The sequence below is a fragment of the Amaranthus tricolor genome, chromosome 9, assembly GCF_026212465.1.
Source record: "Amaranthus tricolor cultivar Red isolate AtriRed21 chromosome 9, ASM2621246v1, whole genome shotgun sequence".
In the NCBI taxonomy this organism is placed as follows: domain Eukaryota; kingdom Viridiplantae; phylum Streptophyta; class Magnoliopsida; order Caryophyllales; family Amaranthaceae; genus Amaranthus; species Amaranthus tricolor.
In genome coordinates this window covers 29,109,764-29,130,323 of record NC_080055.1, presented here as the reverse complement: position 1 = coordinate 29,130,323, position 20,560 = coordinate 29,109,764, and the positions used below count along the sequence as shown (strand labels likewise).

The 20,560-nt window shown below is 29.6% G+C and overlaps 2 protein-coding genes and 1 pseudogene across 2 annotated transcripts; 2 read left to right on the top strand and 1 right to left on the bottom strand.

The window, feature by feature from the left end:
• Positions 1 to 736: 736 nt before the first annotated feature.
• Positions 737 to 4,957, bottom strand: LOC130823537 (CASP-like protein 4A3). Its single transcript, XM_057688172.1, has 3 exons — positions 4,654 to 4,957; positions 3,594 to 3,732; positions 737 to 993 (listed from the first exon to the last, which is right to left on the bottom strand). The coding sequence occupies exons 1-3, from the start codon at positions 4,806 to 4,808 to the stop codon at positions 799 to 801; spliced, it is 489 nt and encodes a 162-aa protein (XP_057544155.1). The 5' UTR covers positions 4,809 to 4,957; the 3' UTR covers positions 737 to 798.
• A 6,105-nt stretch (positions 4,958 to 11,062) lies between these two features.
• On the top strand, positions 11,063 to 12,761 carry LOC130823472 (uncharacterized). Its single transcript, XM_057688089.1, has 2 exons — positions 11,063 to 11,698; positions 12,469 to 12,761. The coding sequence occupies exons 1-2, from the start codon at positions 11,101 to 11,103 to the stop codon at positions 12,759 to 12,761; spliced, it is 891 nt and encodes a 296-aa protein (XP_057544072.1). The 5' UTR covers positions 11,063 to 11,100.
• Positions 12,762 to 17,846: 5,085 nt separating this feature from the next.
• Positions 17,847 to 20,141, top strand: LOC130823536 (vacuolar protein sorting-associated protein 28 homolog 2-like; annotated as a pseudogene).
• The last annotated feature ends 419 nt before the right edge of the window (positions 20,142 to 20,560 follow it).

The window sequence follows — 20,560 nt, the reverse complement described above, 5'->3', positions numbered from 1 at the left end:
TACTAATCGCTATAGTTTATATAAAGTTCATTTACAAACATCAAGTAAAATAGATCAATATTGTATATTATAAGACGATCAGACTAATTCGGGGTATCGATTTTATCACCAAGTTAAGCCTTCAAGATATAGATCTAAGCTCATATGTGGAAGACTATATAACAATAAACAAAGTCCAGCAAGTCTTATATGAGGTCATCATCTTACCATGAGACAAACTTATATAATTAATTTATTTTTCTAATTAATTACTTTAAAATTATAAGTAATCAGCTCAGAGAATTAAAACCCCAAAGAGTATAATTAACTAGCAATCAAATCAAAAGCAAGCCCTATTGCAATTATATGTAAGAACATACACAAAATTATTTAAGTCTACAATGGAAGGCCGCGTCCCGCCCCGCCCACTAATGTTTTTAACATATATATAGTGTATAATAAAGGTAAAGGACACTCGCAATATTCCGCACAAGGTAGGGTTTAGGTGGGGGTATTTCTTTTTCCTAAAAGATGCGGATAAATAATACCTGTTCCCCTAAGAAAGAAGTAAGGAGAGATGTGCGCAGTCAAAAAACCCCTCAACTGATACCTACGCCCAGTAGGGGTTGAACCCCACCCTTCTGCTCCATCAAACCACAAGCATTTTTGGTATATTGTGTATAATAACACTTTTAAAAATAATGTCTCTTCAGAAACATCTGATAAAAAAAATGATTTAAATAATAATTGTTTTATTGGTAAAGTTAATATTTTTATACAATTTACCACGCTTAAAAGTCAAAAAATCTTTCTTTTTTTTTAAGTAAGCGTGTGAGTACAAAGTAAATAGCCAGAAATGAGAGAGCTAAAAGCAAAGGCAAGTGAAGCAACAAAAGACAGTACAACTGATGTACTTGCCATTGCAGGGAATTGGTCATTGCCCCAGTTGGATATCCAGTCATCCACTCGTGTAAAAGCTGATGACGACGCAGAGACCAGAAGGTATGCCATCACCTATAACAAAACGACAGGCACATATTATCTGTTAGTGTATACAATATATTTTGGAGCCTTAAATATTATTTTAAGTTAACTTTTAGTTGAGTTGATTATTTGATATGGTGTCTAAGCTTGATTCGATCAAAAATTAAAATAGTAGGTTCGAAAAGAATGATATTCTATCCTAATTGATTACTCCCACATGTAGATGTGTTCATTCAGGTATCATCGGATTGATTCCGGGTTATGTGTTTCGAGTCGGTTTGAAATCGAGTCTTATGTTAATATTTTTTTTACATAATCGTAAATCATTTATTTTGACGTGATCATACCAGGTTCAGTTACAAGGTCGGGTTAATTTCAAATCATGGGGTCTGTTTTAAGCACCCCTACCCACATGCGAAATTACCGGGGTTCGCTTACTTTCCTCGTCTTTTGATTATTACGTAACTCTTAGACAGTTTAAATTGGCGATTAACTTCGAAAATAAGGAAAAAAAAATAAGAATAAGTTTAATACAAACTTAAATGAAAAATAATGCATTGATGGAATGTAATATGAAAATCTAGAATAAACTAGACTAAATTGAGCCTAAAAAATCAAGACAAAAATAAAAAAATCTAGAAAAGTAAATATATAAGAATACTCTAGCTAGAGAAATGTGGATTTGTGTAATAATCTTCTCAAACTATACATTTTAGTATAAATAGATTGTTTGGCTTACTAGGGTGGGTGTGCACCAATATGTGCACAAGAGATGTACACCTTATAATGAGAGGTGTGAGAGATAAATGAGACATGAGCTCACATAAAAATATAAAGTGAAAGGTATATCGGTGCGGAACAAGAGTCCCACCAATATTCTTGTACAATTTATAATAAAATTAAATATTTATATTCAATAAATATAATATAATATTTATTTAGATCCAAAAACTTTAATCTCCACCGATAAAAGTACCATTAGAATTTGCATTATCCAATTAGCAGGAACCCCTAAAAGGACTTTTTAAATTAGACATTAAAAGGTTAAAGGTATTCATAAGAAAGCAAGCACTAAGAATTCTTCAAGACCAAGTAATCCCTTAGATCATCAAGCGGAACTTAATGCAAACTTTTTGGCTAAGGATTAGGTTCACCTAGACCATGTAATACACCAAGATGAATCATGGTTTTTGCAGTACCATTCCTATATGCATCATCTTAAACTCGAAATCGATATGATATTCAACGATACATAAAATGTCAATGAACTAATTCGACTAAAAGCTTTAATATGATGATTAAAGCTCTATCACAAATGCTAATTTAAAAACTTATGGTTTATGTGAAGTCAACCCCATATATATTAGGATCAAGGCTTTGGCGTTATTCTTGTTGTTAATGTCTTAGATATTACTGTTAATGTTAATGGTGAATTGAGTGCACAATCAAGTCATGTACATAGTGATGGTATCTCTTGGAGGTTTAATGTGTGATTAAGTGTATAACTTAATGTGGAGTTTAAGATGATGATCAATGCATAGAATAAATGGTGTGTTGATGATGGACTTAAACATGGGACTAATGAAGGTGATTAAAAGGCATGATGAATGATGACACTTAATGAGGAATCGAAGAGGCCAAGAAAAGATCCTACCCGAGGCAAGCTGTTCAGATCAAAACAGAACGTTACTGGATGAGTGTGCTCAAACGAGCACTGTTGTGTACACCAAATAGAAACTAGTTAGAATGTTGCTGGAAGCAACTGCTCGAACGAGCGAGCCTATGGCTCGAACGAGCATGGTCGAGCAAGCACATTGGATGCTGTTTTTCATTCGGTTCACTTGCGAGAATTAATTGTAACGTAATTACTCTTAGCCTTATGTATGCTTAACTCAATAAATGTTTAATCCTCTATAAATAGGAGGCTCATATGTCATAGAAAATTATCCATAAAAATACACCCCAAGTCAAACACTAGCCTAATTTCTTCTCTATTGTAATTCTTTATATTTAAGAGTTCTTTGAATTCCTTTGAAAATATAAGAGATACTACACACCAGAGGACTAGCTTTAATTGGGTGAACCTTAGCTTGTTAAATTTTTGTGTCATTTTTATTGCATTATTTTCTCCTACAAACATCGATTTCATTGATAGTGTAATTTGTTCATCACAAAACTTCATACACTCGATCTTGGTGATATTAAAAATTAAAACACGTTATTTGATCTCTAATATAGCATCGTTTTCAATTACTAAGTTCTAAATCAGAAGAGATTATATGCAAATATAAAATTGAAACGCATATCCTAAATTGGAATTGAAGAAGTTTGGTTAATAATTTTGTAATATAAGTCTGATCATTTAATTTTAGTAAGTTTGGTTAATTCCGTTGAGTTGGTCATATCAGTTTCAATAAAGACACTGTGTCATAATCAACAATAATTCCTACAACTTTATTTTTTATTTTAATTCCATTTATTGAAATCAACATATCAACAATACAACATGCTATCTAATGGATTAAACTCCTATTACCAACATAAAAGAATACAATGAATATTATTATTATTTTTTTTTTTAATTTATTATAATAATTTAATTTTTTAGTAAGGTTCTGATCAACAATCACCTGATCAATAGAAAAATCAAAGAAACATCGAACTCTAGTCATACCAACAACATCCTTTCCCTTAGTCAACTGATGAAGCAAATCAAGTCCTTGCACACCTGAGTAAGCAAACCCTATTATATTTATAATCATTGCATACCTGTCAACCATCAAAATACATTAATTACTTACATTTCACATAATTCACATTCAATAATAACATTAATTACTTTAAATTGATAATATATTTATTATGCCCTTTACACCATTAAAAGAATATATGGGATTTGAATCCATAATCAGCATTTTTAATTCCAAGTCAAGGTACTAACTCAATGTAAGACTTAAGATAATAAATAAGACCGTCTCCATTTATCTAATTATATACTCTAACATCAAATAAAAAAAAAGTCATTCTATTACAAAACATAAATTTTCTTATGAGACGGTATCACCATGGGACATGCCTCATACTTAGGTTAAATAGCCCAATGATAGAAACTTTGAGTTTATGGACTTTTTGATTTGAGGTCATCTCACCGTGAAATGGTCTTATATAAAACGGACTGAAGCTTATTAAACCACAAAACACACTGAGCTAATTAGTGATTTAAAATCATGGAGTAACTAGACTATGTGTTGCATTTACACTTTTAGCCCAAAAGACTCTCGTATAAGGGAACGTGTTAGAATATATTCCCTCTTATTCATCCTAAGAGTCTCATTTCTCTATTTAGTCAAGTCACCCTAAATGTCTCATTTCTATTTTGAGTATGTTAACTTTACCAATTTATTCCTACTAAACTTAATTTTTTTACATGTTTACAATTAGTAACCCCACTTTACATCTATAAAAATTTTAAAACCCTACACTTTTCTCTTATTTGACCACCTAAAAAATGGTGAAAATTCAAATGGGATGCATAGGGAGTATAAAAGGGAGTATAATATATAACCTCGATCATCAACTTAAAGTTTTTGTTGACTGGTACATAGACAGTGATATCCACAAAATAGTGTAAGTTATAAGTATATTGCTATCTCTACAAGTTTGCTCCATCGTTGAGTTAATGATGCTAACCTGAACTCGACGTAATGATGAAAGGAATCAAGAGCCCAACCACGGTTCTTATCGGCAACCATAACAGAGAAAGAAACCAAACACACTAAACATTCACAAAACCGCAAAACAAAACCAAGCCTTTTCGAAACTCTAGCACTTATAGCCATTGGCATATGATAAAAGTTGACCCGACTTGCTAATTCAATATCTTGATTGGCACAAGGGAGACTTTTGGAGATGGAAGAAGAAAGTTTTATTTGATCAAGAGGTTAGTATGTTTGTGTTGCTGCTACATACTTTTAAGGAAAAAAAGAATTAGTGAAAGTGCCAATTACTAATATATAAAAAAAGATTATAATTTTTTTTTAACATATTGTCCTCACACGTGGTTATGTGGGTGTTGGAGAATATTTGGGTGTGCTACTAGTTAAAAATTTTCTAAAAGATATTAGTTTAAACTTTTGTTACGGAGAGATAATCTTAAATGAAAAGTTGTGTTTTATGTTTCATAAATTCTCATTCAATATTATCACATTCACATTGTAAGACTATTTAAATTAAGTTAAATAGTCCAATTAAGTTAATTAAAATATTTATTTTTACATTTTTAGTTCTTTAATGTTTGACATATTATTTTAGATGTTGAAATCAATATTCAATGATAAAATACACTTTAACTAAAATAAAAAGTCGTTTAATAATATCTCACCATGAAATGTCATATAGGAGAGTTGCTTTTTTATGTTCACAAATTCTTAAATGAAATTATCTCATGGTAACACTATCTCTATTGAAATGGTTTATGTACATTTAGCCTATTTAATAAAGTGATCACTAAATTTATTGTGAAACCGTCTCATTTATTTTATGTTTATAGGGGTCAGGAGTTTTGTACTTCTAATATTTATCACAAATTCTAAATAATTAGTAGCTGTTAAGGTGATCAATTAGTTATACGAGCTCATTTCAAGACGAGCAGTAGAATTATTTGTCAATGAGCTTGGGCCTTGGCAGCCTAATAAGCCCAATTCTATTAATAGAATGTGACGTAATAACAAAACAAAACTAAGAGGCCCATACCAAATCTGTATTCTACTGTAATCAAGTGAGGAACCAAAATATTTCGCCGTTGCTGGGGATCGAACCCGAGTCACCCGCGGGGGATCGAACAACGACATTTTTTGAATAAATGCAGAGTGTTTTGTTACAAATATAAAAGCACGTATAGAGAAAGTTTCCAGATTAGGAAAATAATAAAAGGAAAACAATAAGCTCTGGAATAAATTAAAAAAATCATAAAGTTTTGAATTTTCTTAATTTTGTGACGATACAAAATCAAGCTTAAGGAATATAATTATTTGCTTCTTATAATGTAAAACTATTTTCATTTCTAAAAAACAAAATACATGAATAGTGTCATAAAGTAATTATAAACAATTTACAATCCAAGTTTCAATATAAGGAATTTATTACTGTTGAACAAAAAATATTGAGAATCATAGAATAATTGGAAAGGATTTATTTATTTCTAGTGTTTGTAGGGAATGCCTTAATCCAAAACAAAAAAATAATATTGGTATATTGATCTGATTGATTTGGCCAGCAAGTTATGTCTTTAACAAGTTGATTTTGAACACCTAATAGAAATTGTTTGTTGTTAATTAGCTTATCCATGTAATTTACCAAACCCTGCATTAGATGGTTTCCTCTTGTCCCAATGACTACTGATATCATGTCAAGAAATCAATTCAACCAAAAGCTTAAGCTGATGATTTAGGCCTCAATATACCTGATATACTCTAACTGCCCGTTTGGTTAGTCGTACTAAATTGTGGTAATGGGAATGATTTATAGTGTAAAATTTTATCAAAAGTTTCATATCATTCCCATGGTAATGAAATTTTGATCACAAAAAAAATTTTTTGTTTACAAATTTCCATTACCAACTAATACCACCTCTTCCAATGGTAATGCATTGGAATGAATTTTATGAAGAAAATGAGATGATTGAAGTTGGACAAGCATGACCATCAAGGTAGCAAAGAGATTTTTCAACTAAAATCACACTAGTTTTTCATTCTTATTACCACCGTTTATTACTACCTACTAAACGGACCGTAAAAGTTTATAAAATTGACCTGACCTGCTCCAATACCATCAATTGTGATCAATTCATCACCTTAAATTGTGGCAAACACAAAGGGAATATTCTGGATTGAGAACAGAAAATGGAGAAGATTCCTCTTAATTTTCTCATTAGAACTTGCTACTTTAGGTATCTTTTTATGAAGTGTATGAATCATTTATCCTTTTAATTGGTAGTTAAATTGACACTTAGAAAATACTTGTTAACCCAACTTGTATCATATATCATGTTAATTTTTTTTTAATGAATTAGCTTTATTTTTATTTTTAAATATGATCTCACAATTTTACTATTTATATTTTTTATTATTTTTAAATATTTAATTACTTTAATCCATTATGACTAAACTCTTAATTTTCATACTAAAAATATGCTAATAAAGCTAAATGACTGGTTTCCCATTTACACATCCTCATCTAGTCACTAGATTGCTTCATAATGAAGTAGGAATGTACAAAATGCCAAATAACCCATAACTAATTTTCAACTGTTTTATCTCTACATTTTTTTTGTCTTTAATTAACTTCGTGGGTCATTTTCTCCACCGTCCATTATCTACTAGCTGAAATTGCCCGGAAATTGGAAACTATAACTGCCACTTGCTTTCTTTTTCTTAACTATTGGGAATTCCAAGACTAAGATTGTGCAAGTGTTTGTTTGACTTTAATATGATAATATTTAGTTATTAGTAAAATAATTTCAATTTTAATAAACAATAAGTTTGGGCATTAAAAATTATTCCAATTAAAATTAGAAAATAATCAAATAAAGGAGTAGGTTGTGATGGTAAAATGGTCATTGGTCAGAAACCCATAGAGTAACAGCAAAATAACACTAAGAACCCTCAAAGTGACCACGGGGACATTGTCTTCAATGCTCAAGTTAGTACTCATGTATCAGCTACCATGACGTAGTAGTTGTATTTCAGAGAGAGAGTCTAACTTGTCTTAGATAGGCAAAATTAGATTTTATCCTCCTTCTCCTCAACTTACTGTCAAGAGGTTAGATTTATAGAGACTATATATTTTAACCTAGTAAGTGGATGTAGCCTATAATGTGGGCTCATATTTTATTTACAAACAAAAATAAATTTTCATTAATACTTATTAGTTATTACTATGTTTAATATAATTATAAATTGAAAACTAATGTAGTTTAGTTTAAAATATGTATAAATTAACTTTCATTAATTTACTTTATATTTACGCGCAATATAGTAATAGTAATATAGTAAATGGAGTATTATTAGTTATTTTAATTTTAATAAATGATCTTAATAAAGCTTTATCAAAAACTTATTAACCTATTTCAATTAACACAAAATAATAGAAGTATTCACAATAATTAATTAAATCATGATGTTGTCTCAGTAGCTATAAATATCATATGTCTCAGGCGAGATCTGAGTTTGATTCTTGTTAACTCCATCCCTTTTACCGCTACTATAAACAACAACAACAACAACAACAACAACAACAACAACAATAATAATAATCATCCTACCCAGTATATCCCGCATAGAAAAACTAAGGCTAGGGTCTGGGGTGGGAAAGACGACAGGAACTCATACCCATAAAGGAGAGTGCGGTCAAAGGAGTCCCCCCGCTCGAGGAAGATAAAGAGACGTAATAACACTTGAAAAATAACTTAAAGGCCGATAAAAAGAGAAGGACTACTACAAAAGAAAATAAAGAACTAATAGAAAAGAAACGATAAAAGCAAAAGGTTAAGAACACTAAAAGGTAAACTAAGAGGACATTAGTAATCTAAGACATGGATATGGCGTCTTCAACTACTCCTATCCCTAGTCAAATCCGCAGAGAGGTTTAACTCATGCAAGTCAACTCTTATTTGCTCATCCCAAGTTCTCCTGGGTCTTCCTCGACTCCTCTTACCCTCTACCATAATGCTTTCTACCCTCCTTACAGGGGCGTTGAAAGTCTTTCTCTGGACATGACCAAACCACCTCAATCTATTTTCGCGCATTTTTCCGGATATAGGGGCTACCCCTAATTTGTCCCTAAACTCTTGGTTCTTAATTCGATCCATCAATGTGTGCCCACACATCCACCTCAGCATACGTATTTCTGTAACTTCCATCTTGTGTTCGAAAATCTTCTTTATAGGTCAACATTCGATCCCATATAGCAAAGCAGGTGTGATTGCCGCCCGATAGATTTTTCCTTTTAACTTGCTTGGGAATTTCCTATCACATAGCACTATGGTGATTGCTCACCACTTGAGCCAACTCGCATGTATATGATGATTTACATCCCCGTCAATCTTCCCATCCCTTTGAATGATCGATTCAAAATACTTGTACTTAGTTATACTCTTAACAACTGTTTCCTCTATGTACACGTCTGGTTCACCTATCGGTTGTGTCCCACTAAAGTCACCGCGCAAAAACTCGGTCTTCGTACAGCTAATGCGCAATCCTTTACCTTCTAAAGCTTTCCTCCACTAATCCAATTTGTTACTAACCTCCTCTCTAGTTTCTGCTACCAGCACTATGTCGTCCGCAAATATCATACACCACGGTACCGTCTCCCAAATAATAATAATAATTATAATTATAATTATAATAATAATAATAATAATTAAATAAATCATATGCACATGCATCGTTATTTATAAATTAAAATCCTAATTCAAGATTACACTGAAAATAATGTAACTTGGTGTAAACAACATAACATATGACATTAACTTTAAATTTTCATAAAAAAAAAAAATTTTCTTAAATTAGAAAAAATATTTTCGAATTTATTTTTAAATTTTTATAATTACTTTGACAATTCTGACAAGTATAAAATGGTCGGAGACTCGGAGTAGCAAGCAAGAGGAGAAAGTGTTATGAGTTATGAGTCGGCTGGCAAAATTCTGGCAAGTATAAAATGGTCGGCATGCACGTGCATAGCGCATGGCCTCGCACCAACTTATTGTCCCGTCGTCTCTGGATCCTACAACACACCACTCGTTAATCCGAATTCTAAAATAACATCATTTGACTTAAATATACGAAAGTTTTTTAAGTTAAGTTAAATAATGCTATTATTGGGAAACAGATGGAGTATTAAGTATTAACAATCTTTAATAACTTTCTTTTATTTCAAGATAAATAATCCTATACATAATGAGACAAGTTCAAAATTAAAAATTTATATACTGATATTTGTTTGGCTATTTAACCTATATATAAGGCGTGGAACATGGTGAAATCGTCTGCAAATAAATTTACAACAAATTATTCATGACTTAATAGTTCTAATAGTATTTCTGTATTTGAAAATTGAAATATTATATATAAAAATAATGACTTCTGTTTAGTATTACAACTGTTTAGTTAGTAGGATTAATTTTCTAAGTGTCGGCCAGACAAATAAACATGGAAAAGGACCTCTTTACATAAATTTCAACACCTTAAGACTTGATAGTGAAGTGTTAATTTAATAAAGAATATCAAAAGAGCAACATTTTATTAAGAAAATCCAATGCTATTTTAAATATAATTTTCTTTTTGTTATTGAATTACAGGATTAGTTGAGGGGAAAAGAACAGGGTCATGTGAGAATACATAATGAGAATGGTAATGAAAATTTTATGTGATTTTGATTAAAAAAAATTTTTTACAAGTTTAATGGTCATGATTATTATATATCATTAATCATCTTAAATTTTTTAAACAATTATTATTATTATTATTATTATTATTATTATTATTAATTATTATTATTATTATTATTTATTTTTGAAGCTATTCATTTCATCTTCAAAAAAGATCGTTATCTTTTTTTTAGTTACGGATAAACCGCGAGGAAATGAGAAAAGTAAATAAAAATTAAAATTAAGACTTTTGTTGATGAAGATGGTAATTGCTTCAACTACTCGAGTCTCCAAACATCATTATTTTATCCCACCTTGATCAACTATATAACTTATTATAAATATCCAAATATCAATACCTTCCCAAAAAAGTTTATACATTTCATACAAAAATATTATTTTCTATTTTCCTTTTTCAAAAATTATCTCTTAACTTTTTTTCTAAATGGAAAAGAATAGATTTCAATGTTGATTGACCAATATGGTTCCTAAATATTTGCCAATTGTCACAAATACTTGACACCATTGGATATCCTTATCCAACGGTTCAAATTCATTTATCTCCCAAATTCATAAACAAGGTCAAAAATCAACCCCACACTACCACTCCTATATAAAACCCTTCCCCCATTCCCCATTATATCCTACATTTTTCTCCAACAATATATACTTTTTTCATCATAAAAAAAATATAAATCACAAAATTTCACAATATGAAAATTGAAAAAACAAATGTAATGTCCATAAAAAATTTATTAATGTCCATGGGAATACTATCCTTTACCATACTAATACTATATACTTTGTACATAACTAATAATAATAATAATATCGTCATGTCAAATATATTATTTTTTATCGGTAGTCTTAAATTTTGGCTACAACCACTATATCTTTACTTCATAATGAACTTCATCATTCTTACCATTGTGGCCTCGTCACGCTTCCACCATAACCGCCACCATGACCACCACCAATATCATCAACATGGCGTCGATCAATACGGCGTCGTTTCTCACTTGGCTGAAACTGTTATTGTAGAAGGTATTAGTAGATTTGAGTGTAACGACGTCGTTTCTTTGAAGGATGTTGAAGTTGTTGAAAATAGTTCCAATGTAAAGGATAATAAATATCAGGAGGAAGTTTTGAACAAGATCAAAGATGAATCTATGGAAATTGAAGAGCCCACGTGTATTCGTTCTCAGCCGTTGATTAGACATCAGGTTTTTGAGAAACTTTCGCCGGAATATTCCTCGGAGATACCACTATATTCTTCTAGGTTTGGTGATCATGATCGTCGTCATGTTGAAGGTACGTTATCTTTTGTTTAAAATATTTAAGTAGAATGTAAACCCTCAATCTTAACTATTCCTCTCATACAAACTATGTTATTGGAATAGTAGAATTTAAACATTTTATTTAATTCATATAAAATTATTATTTATTTATTTTTTAAAATATTAGGGGAAATAAATTTATTTTAGAAAGATCTAAAAGGTATATACTTGAAAAATTGAATTGGATGAAATTGATATTTAAAATAAATTATTTTTTAAAGTAAGGTTTAACCTTACATAAATTAATATCATCATAAAAAAATTAATGTACTAATAAAATTTATATTTAGATAAATTAAATAATATTTTGTTTAATTATATTTTAACTTAAAGATTAATAATAAACTATATAAGAATGAGAAACATATGCTAAAGGGAAGAGATCGGGTATGTAATACTTGTATGATGTAATAGTTGTCTATACTAGCAATATTTACAAGTGACATGAGCTTAATTATGTTTTGCTTAAACCCATACATAATTTCTTGATAAATTATAACTTTTATAATTGATGAAATTGATGACAGAGAATGAGACTTAAAAATGATTCTCTAAAATAATCTAGCCATATTATGAATAATTTATTTCAAATTTATTTAGAATAAATTGTGTTTGAAGCATCGGAAGAAGCGTAATAATGACATGATACATAGTGTTCGAATAAGGCACTATATTTACATTCTCCTAATTAATTATGAAAATTGAAATATTATTCTTGAAATTAATTATTTTTGAAATTCATAGGTGTAAAAGCATTAAAAGTATCCAAGCCAAAACATGATACATTAGAGAACACTTGGAAAGCTATAAATGAAGGACGAAATATGCCTTATTTAACGACCATAGAACAAAGGCGAAGCCAAGAAATAAAAGCCAAGAATATCACGTCCACTAAGCTTAGGAAGGAGCCTTCACTAAGTCAAGATGAGTTGAATCGCCAAGTTGAAGCATTTATCACCAAATTCAAAGAACAAATGAGATTACAAAGACAACAATCAACACAGCAGTTTATGGAGATGATTGATCATGCTACTTAATAAAATATATATATATATATATATATATATATATATATATATATATATATATATATATATATATATATAATCTGTAAAAAACTATGAGAGTAGTTTTGTGTTATGTACATTATTGCTAATTTTATAGGATATTAACAAAATTTTATTAATTATAAGTTTATTCAAATTTTTATTAAAATTGTAACTATTAACATTTACTTAAAAGTAATTTTAAAATGTATATTAAATTTGTGGAATACTTCTATACAAAACCATCATATTTGGGGGAATCATTATTAATAAATTTTTATTAGTTTGATAAGAAAGTACAATCAATTTTTTTTTTTTCTGGCCTCTAACCTCCATTTGTTTTGCAAACAATCTATTTCCAATGCTTTTTCTAGTATCCATTTTGTTACTCTCTATTTTCAATACATTATTAATCAACATAATTAATAATAACTGGTATCAACTATTGAATAATTAAGACTTTAATTCATAATAATAAAAAATATTGAAGGTTAGAGTCTTCTAGACCTTATGACATTTTTATAGTATTAAATATGGAGGGGCCAAAAACTTGCCTAGTGTTTGCAAGGTGTCATTTTATATACACCATAAAATCTTGAATTTAAAGCTAAGGAGTATCTCTTTAGTCTAATGTGTTGTTGAAGTTGAATGAAAACAACTTTCACAGGTTAATAACTAAATTAACTAACTTACCAACTACCTCCTACCTCAAAATTTTGTTTGTATTGTGACATTAATATTAGGTTCAAACCTTCAAATATAAATTAGTGGGTATTATGATATTGCCTAACCTCAAGGGAATTTCCTTATATAGAACAAATAAAATGACTCAAATCTTGAATTATACTCTTTTGTCAAATGTTGTGTCTAAGAAATTTCAATTTTGAGGTAACATACTTGAGTTTTTAGCATTTGTCACGTATAATAAAAGAAGGGTACAAGTAACAATCAATCTTGCCTTAAATTTAAACTTTTTAATTATTATATCTTCTATGTCTAATGAAATTTGTTACATGCAATATTTTATTTCACCGGTTCTTAAATAAGATGAACATATGGTGAGATCATATTTATTCAGTTGATGCAATATATATTTAATTAATATCTTAAAGCAATCATTTATATCCTTAAAGTGATCAATTATAATGTTAGGGTGATCATTTACAATCCTAAAGTAATCAATTACAGAAATAGACTAGTTATACAGGTATGTCTCATGGTAAGACAGTCTTTAATAAGACGATTTGATTTCAAAGCATGAATTTTGGAACGATAGATAGATTTGTCAATAAATTATTTGAAGTTATCAGTTGTTACTTTCTCAACTCAAAATTCACAAGTGTTTTAAAGTTTCTACTAGCTATATGTTCCACATTTTCTTCGAAGTTCGAAGTAGTCTTTTTCAATTGCTCAAAAAATCAATATTGTGTAATTTAAAAAACCAATATGTCTTCCATTCCTTATTTATAGTGATTTTTTAACTTATATCAAATTAAAAGATATTGTTTAAAATTCATTTTAGTTGATAGTTGAGCTCATCGACTTTCAGCTAGGATGACCTTGAGCCTTGAGGAAGCTTAAAGATTGACAAAATCTCCTTTCAAAAGAGAGTTGCTTTTTGAGAGATTGTCTTTAAAAGTCTATATGATAAAAGTTTACATTATTAGATTATTTAAGCTACTTTCTCTATTTCAATTTACTTGCAACGTTTGTTTTTTCATGCAATCCAACGCACTAATTCAATTCTTATTATCTCTAATTATGTATAATAAAAGATTGTAAAAAGTTGATATTAATAATCTTTGGAACGAGACGAATCAAACAAGATCTCACTTCACTATGTTTTAACTTATAGATTAAAAATTAATCACAAATTAAGAGTGATAAATAAATAGTACGATTTTTCTAATGTTGCAACTAATTTGAAACGAAAGAAGTATGTATGAGATATGTCTCACAATACGACCGTCCATACAAAAATTTGTTAAAAAAAAAGGAAAACAAATATGGGCCTATACATTTAGCTTGTGAGTTTTGGCAGCCTCATTTATAAGAAAATTTGAAATCAATAAGACAAAAAAAAAAAAAAAAAAAAAAAGGAACAAAATAGTATAACTTTCATCTTATTTCCAAAACTAAGCGTGAAAATTCTAAACCTATTGTTTGGGTCTGTTCGCAGTTACTAACTGCGAACGGCCATTTGACTTATTTTGACCTGTTCGCAGTTAGTAACTGCGAACAAATAGCTCCACAAATACACAACAGCTTCCTTTCGTTTTCATTTTTCCATTTCTCAAAACCCTAGCTTAATACTACTCGACACTCTCCTTTCAAAACCAATATTAGACTAGCTTGAATATATATATATATATATATATATATATATATATATATATATATATATATATATATATATATATATATATATTTAGGGTTTTGATGAACTTTGGTTGTTTTGTCAAATGCAGGTTATTAGTTCTTTAAATCAACACTCTTCTTAATCATCCATAACTATTCAAGGTAATGTGTAATTGTTTTCATAGTTTTATGTTATTTATTGAAGTATTGTTGTTGATGAGCACAAAGGTAAATTAGCTAAATTTGATGTACATTATACGCACCTACTGCACCTACGATGACCAAATTTGTATGTCTTTATTTGCATTTAAATGATTAAGTATACATAATATAATATTACATCAACTAAATATTAATTACAGGTACAAGGTGCGGCAACAATGATGCCGTACAGCCGCGAGGAGCTGGTGAGGGAGATTCCCCAAGGCATGCTCGTCGGCACGCAGTTCCAGCACTTCATACTGGAAGTCGATGCAGAGTCCTCAACGGCTACCACCCATACGCACGTCTCATCTTCTGCTTATGAGGAGATGGACCTTTCATACCCCGTTGACGTTGCGTGGACCTCGCAGGCTGGGCCATTGCAGCCATCACAGTACCAGTCCCCTCCACTGCCAGAGCGACACTCGAACGCCTCTTACTACCGTAGGAGGCGTAGGAGATTCAGTTGGATAGAGTAGATGAGGGTCGTGAGCGTTAGCGTTTTGCTTTTGCGTATTTAGATCGACTATATATATATATATATATATATATATATATATATATATATATATATATATATATATATATATATTTATATATATATATATATATATATATTTATATATATATTTATATATATATATATATATATATATATATATATATATATTTATATATATATATATATATATATTTATATATATATATTTATATATATATATATATATATATATATATATTTATATATATATATATATATATATATATATATATATATATATATATATATATATATATATATATATATATATATGTTTATTTAGTTGTATATTTCAAACATTTGTATATATTAGTTGTGTATATATGTTTATTTACTTTATCATAGCCTCCAAGCTTTAACTTACGAATGTTCGGAGTTTTGGCGATGAATCATCCCGCCTGAAACATACGTTTTGTAATTACTTATTCCAATGTCTCTAATGCAAATACAACAAATAAAAACTAAAAAATTAGGAAAAAAAAATTATGTAATATAGTTGTTCGTAGTTACTAACTGCGAACAGGTCAAACAAAGTCAAACAGCTGTTCGTAACTGCGAACAGCTATTTTGTCTTTTTTGACCTGTTCGCAGTTAAGTCCCAACCCTTAGGTTTGAGATTTTCACGCTTACTTTTAGAATAAAGTTAAAAATTATACTAATTGGTTTATTTTTTTGATATTTTGTCTTATTGTTTTCAAATTTTTCATTTATAAAGCCCATAGTTGTGAAAGTGTATACTCATGGAAGTGGAACTATGGAAATAAATTAGTTAATTTAAATTAATAAAATAAATATAAGCTTTTTCTTAGCCTATTTTCCATGATAAATATCTTCTTGTCTAAGCATATGGTCATGTCTTATTTACTATTACTAATAGTGATTACATTTATAGTTGCTTAAAAATTCAAGAAAAATTTGTTCAAACGACCATTGAAATAAAATGATCAAAAAGTCAACATGAAGACTTTGTTTGTTGTTATTGACAACGAACAAAGTCATCTTGTTAAATCTTATATCAGCTTATAACTTTACTTGGTATTACTAATAGTTTTAAACCAGAGGCTTGAGACAGGACGTTATTTTGAGAATTAATTTTTATAAAATGCTTATTTATTTATATTTTTGATATAAATGAGTTATTTTTGATAATTAAATAATCTTTTAATATCAAAAAAATACTTGGGTTTTATTTGGTACTTATAGTCCATATGACTTTTTATCAATTTTTTTTAACTTTTTTCTTTAGGCATATTAGTTATACTTTCCTGGTAAATTAAATTATCTAGTACATTCAATATAAGTTTCAAATTAGCTTAGAATTTGCCGCATTTTCATTTATTTTTAGCTAGCTAAATAATGATTTTTCAAATTTTCTCTTCAACAACTATCAATTAACAACTAATTTGCATGTAATACACAATCCATACAATTTGATGCTCGTACAATGTAACAAAATCATTATTTAGAATATTTACTCTTATGAGAGATGATTTCTCAAAGAGATGACCTTAAAATAAGAAGCCCACATTTTTTTCTATCTAATTTGTAATAAATGGGTTATTTAGCCCATAAATCTAATATGTCACTTAAAAAGACCGTTTCTCACAACAATTTGTATATTACAAATGTTCGGCACAAATCTTACCTTTAGTTGCATCAAGTACCATATTATTCAACACATGGTTTCACCATGCCGGTGTTTCACAAGAATAATTTATTGTTGAAACGAGATTTAATATCAATTCTTATTTAGTCTTTTCTAAAATAGACTCGATGATTGATAGTTATCCAATTTTATAATCGAATTCGATTTGATCAAATTTTAATAATATATCTACAAATACAATTATGTAAAAATCAAAGTGGAGACAAAACTCAATTTAAATCGATTAGATTTATTTGACTCGAAATTAACTTGATAACCTGGATAAACTCCTCTACTGGTGGAGGTAAACGTCTAGTTAGGGGCAATAAGAGGCTAGAAGTAGGGTGGTGTGGGTGACAGATGATGGCGTAATCTAAATAACTTGTCATACGCAACCTCTCTGTCCTCAGACTGTAAATAATCTTTTATTACTCTCTCCTTCCATCCCCACTTCCCCATAAACGCCTTCATTCTCTGTCTGTCTCTGTAAGTATTTCTTTATCTTTATTTTTATCTAACTTCCTGAATTTCTCCTTTTAAATTCATTGCTTAAGCTAAATTTCTTGACCTTTCCGAAATCTATCATGAATTGGGTGTTAATTTTATGCTTTTATTACCTGAATTTTGGTGGGTTTTTCTTGTTTCTTCATTACATTAACTGGGGTTCATTTTTTTTGCAAGTTTCATCTAATTTGAATGATACCCAATTATTAATTTTGCTAATGATGTGATCTTGATTGTTTTATTGCTGATTAGGAGTATTTTTGATCTGGGATTTTGTACATGGGCTGATTAAATCATTGAAGTATGATTCTGATTGATTTCTGTTTTTGTTGTTCTTCAGTTGACAAGCATTCTCTGCGCGTGTCCCATTCCTTCTCCAATTTCAACCCATAAATTTTCCAAATTTAGAAACCCTAACCCTAAAATTAACCCCCAACTAAAAAAAATTCTAAAATGATCCTTTTTTTAGAAGCCCAGATAGTATTATTCAACATGGAAGTGAATGTATGGAATGATAAGCTTGAAAGAGAAATGAATGACAATTTTGCTGAATGATTTGCCATTATTAAGGCTACTGATAAGCTAGAAAAAGCTTACATTAGGGATATAATTTCTCCTTCAGATTATGAAAATGAGTGCCTTAAATTGATTACCCATTTTAAGACCCTTTCATCATCATTGAAAGACACTGTCCCTAGCATTGAAAGCTATGTTGATACCTATTAAATGGACTGCCCGGCGGCTTTAAATAGGCTGGTGATTTCGGGGGTACCCGCTACTGTAGAACATAGGGCGGCAGCAGCTGCTTCGACCACCAATTCCGCTGCCATTGTAGCCAAATGTGCTCAGAACTTCATCACGGCTATGGACTCGTTGAAATTGAATATGGTTGCGGTTGATCTGGTGTATCCCTTGTTGTCGGACTTATCAAGTTCGTCGAATAAGCTTTTAGCTTATTGCCACCGGATTTTGAAGGGAAAACGAAAATGAAAGAGTGGCTCGAGTGTTTGTCTTAGATGGGAGCTGCTGATGAATTGACTGAGCAGCAAGCAAGGCAGCTTCACTTTGATCTTGAGTCGTCGTATAACTTGTTTATGGCTGCTTTGCCTAATGCTGGAACTTGATTCATTTGGTGAGCTTGTAAATAATCATATGCTATATGTTATAAGTTATCTTATGGTTGTTCTTTGTTTGAAGTAGTTGCTGCATCAATATGTGCATTGCTTGATTGTGAGGGATTGTATTGTTTCTGTTTGCACGAGACGTTTTTAGGATGTTTGTGGTGGTGGTAGGAGAAATTTTTTTACATGTTAATTGACTTCATATGTTAAATACGCTTTGTTTCTTGTTCTAGTCCTTTTGTAAGTTGAATTACTTCATTACAAATTGATGTTTTTTCCAGTGGGATATTGGGTTGTTGATGAAGGTGGTGAATCGATTCCTTTGCAAATATCGCAAAATGTGCTTCATTAGTATGTGCTATCTTGATTGTTCAAGATCATTGTCTCACATTTCATTTTTCAACTCGTTTCGAATCGTTCGAGTTTGATTTGCAGACTAACTCATAATCTCCTACCTAAACGGGATTCAGAAGAGTTGAATGGAGTGGATCAGTCGAAACTTTCTCCTTATCACGATATTTGAAATTATTTTCAATTGTCCGTTATAGAAAACATTAACTGTAACTTTACATGTGATTTAATGGGTGAGTTTTAGATCCTCCGAAATGAAAGTTGCACATCCTCTACAAGTTCTTGAGCAAGGGATGGCAATTTAGAATTTGCTTATCATCTCTTCTCTAAGAGCAAAGTTTTTATTAGTCATTTAGAAGTCTCAGTTTGGATTACTAAACTTGGGAAGAAATTTGTTGGTGTAACAAGGCTAACTAAGGATGATAATGGACTATAGATCAAAATTAATTTAATTTAAAAGGCCAATATTTTTTCCATTACTAAAGTATCCTCTCAATTGTGGTTGTAAATTTTACTTTGATGTTTATTTTAATCATATCTATTAAATACACCATTAATAACCTCAAATAAAAAAAAAAATTACCATGAATAATATAATATTTTTGTTTATTTTTCTACATTTAACCAACAATTGATTAACTAAGAATAATACCGACTTAGGGGGTATTTTTTTAGAATAATACCAATTTTAATTTATTAACTAATCTATCAATTTTTTTGTCTTATAATTACCTATAGTTTGATTTTTAACATGTTAGGAAATTTTCAGGAAAACACCCCTTTAAGTTCGTATTATTCATGGTTAATCAATAGTTGGTATTATTATAGGGAAATTAACAAAAAATTGTATTATTCGTGATAATTTTTCTTAAAAAAAAATCAATTTTCATTTCACAAGCTAATTTTTATTCTTCTATTTTTGTTTTCTACTTTAATACATATTACTACTCCCTTCTACCTACTTTTAAGTTTTCCGTCTTAGTTTGTATTTTATTTTTAGTTTATAAGTTAAAATATAGTCAAATGAGATTTTATATAATTCGTCTTAATATAAATTTCATTAATATTA

Excerpts from the sequence above, each read along its gene's own strand:
- LOC130823537 (XM_057688172.1), bottom strand. The coding sequence starts at position 4,808 with ATGCCAATGGCTATAAGTGCTAGAGTTTCGAAAAGGCTTGGTTTTGTT. Across the intron at positions 3,733-4,653 it reads CATCATTACGTCGAGTTCAG|GTATGCAATGATTATAAATA; the intron begins GTTAGCATCATT and ends GATGGTTGACAG. Across the intron at positions 994-3,593 it reads TTGATTTTTCTATTGATCAG|GTGATGGCATACCTTCTGGT; the intron begins GTGATTGTTGAT and ends GTTTTGTTATAG.
- LOC130823472 (XM_057688089.1), top strand. The coding sequence starts at position 11,101 with ATGAAAATTGAAAAAACAAATGTAATGTCCATAAAAAATTTATTAATG. Across the intron at positions 11,699-12,468 it reads TGATCGTCGTCATGTTGAAG|GTGTAAAAGCATTAAAAGTA; the intron begins GTACGTTATCTT and ends TGAAATTCATAG.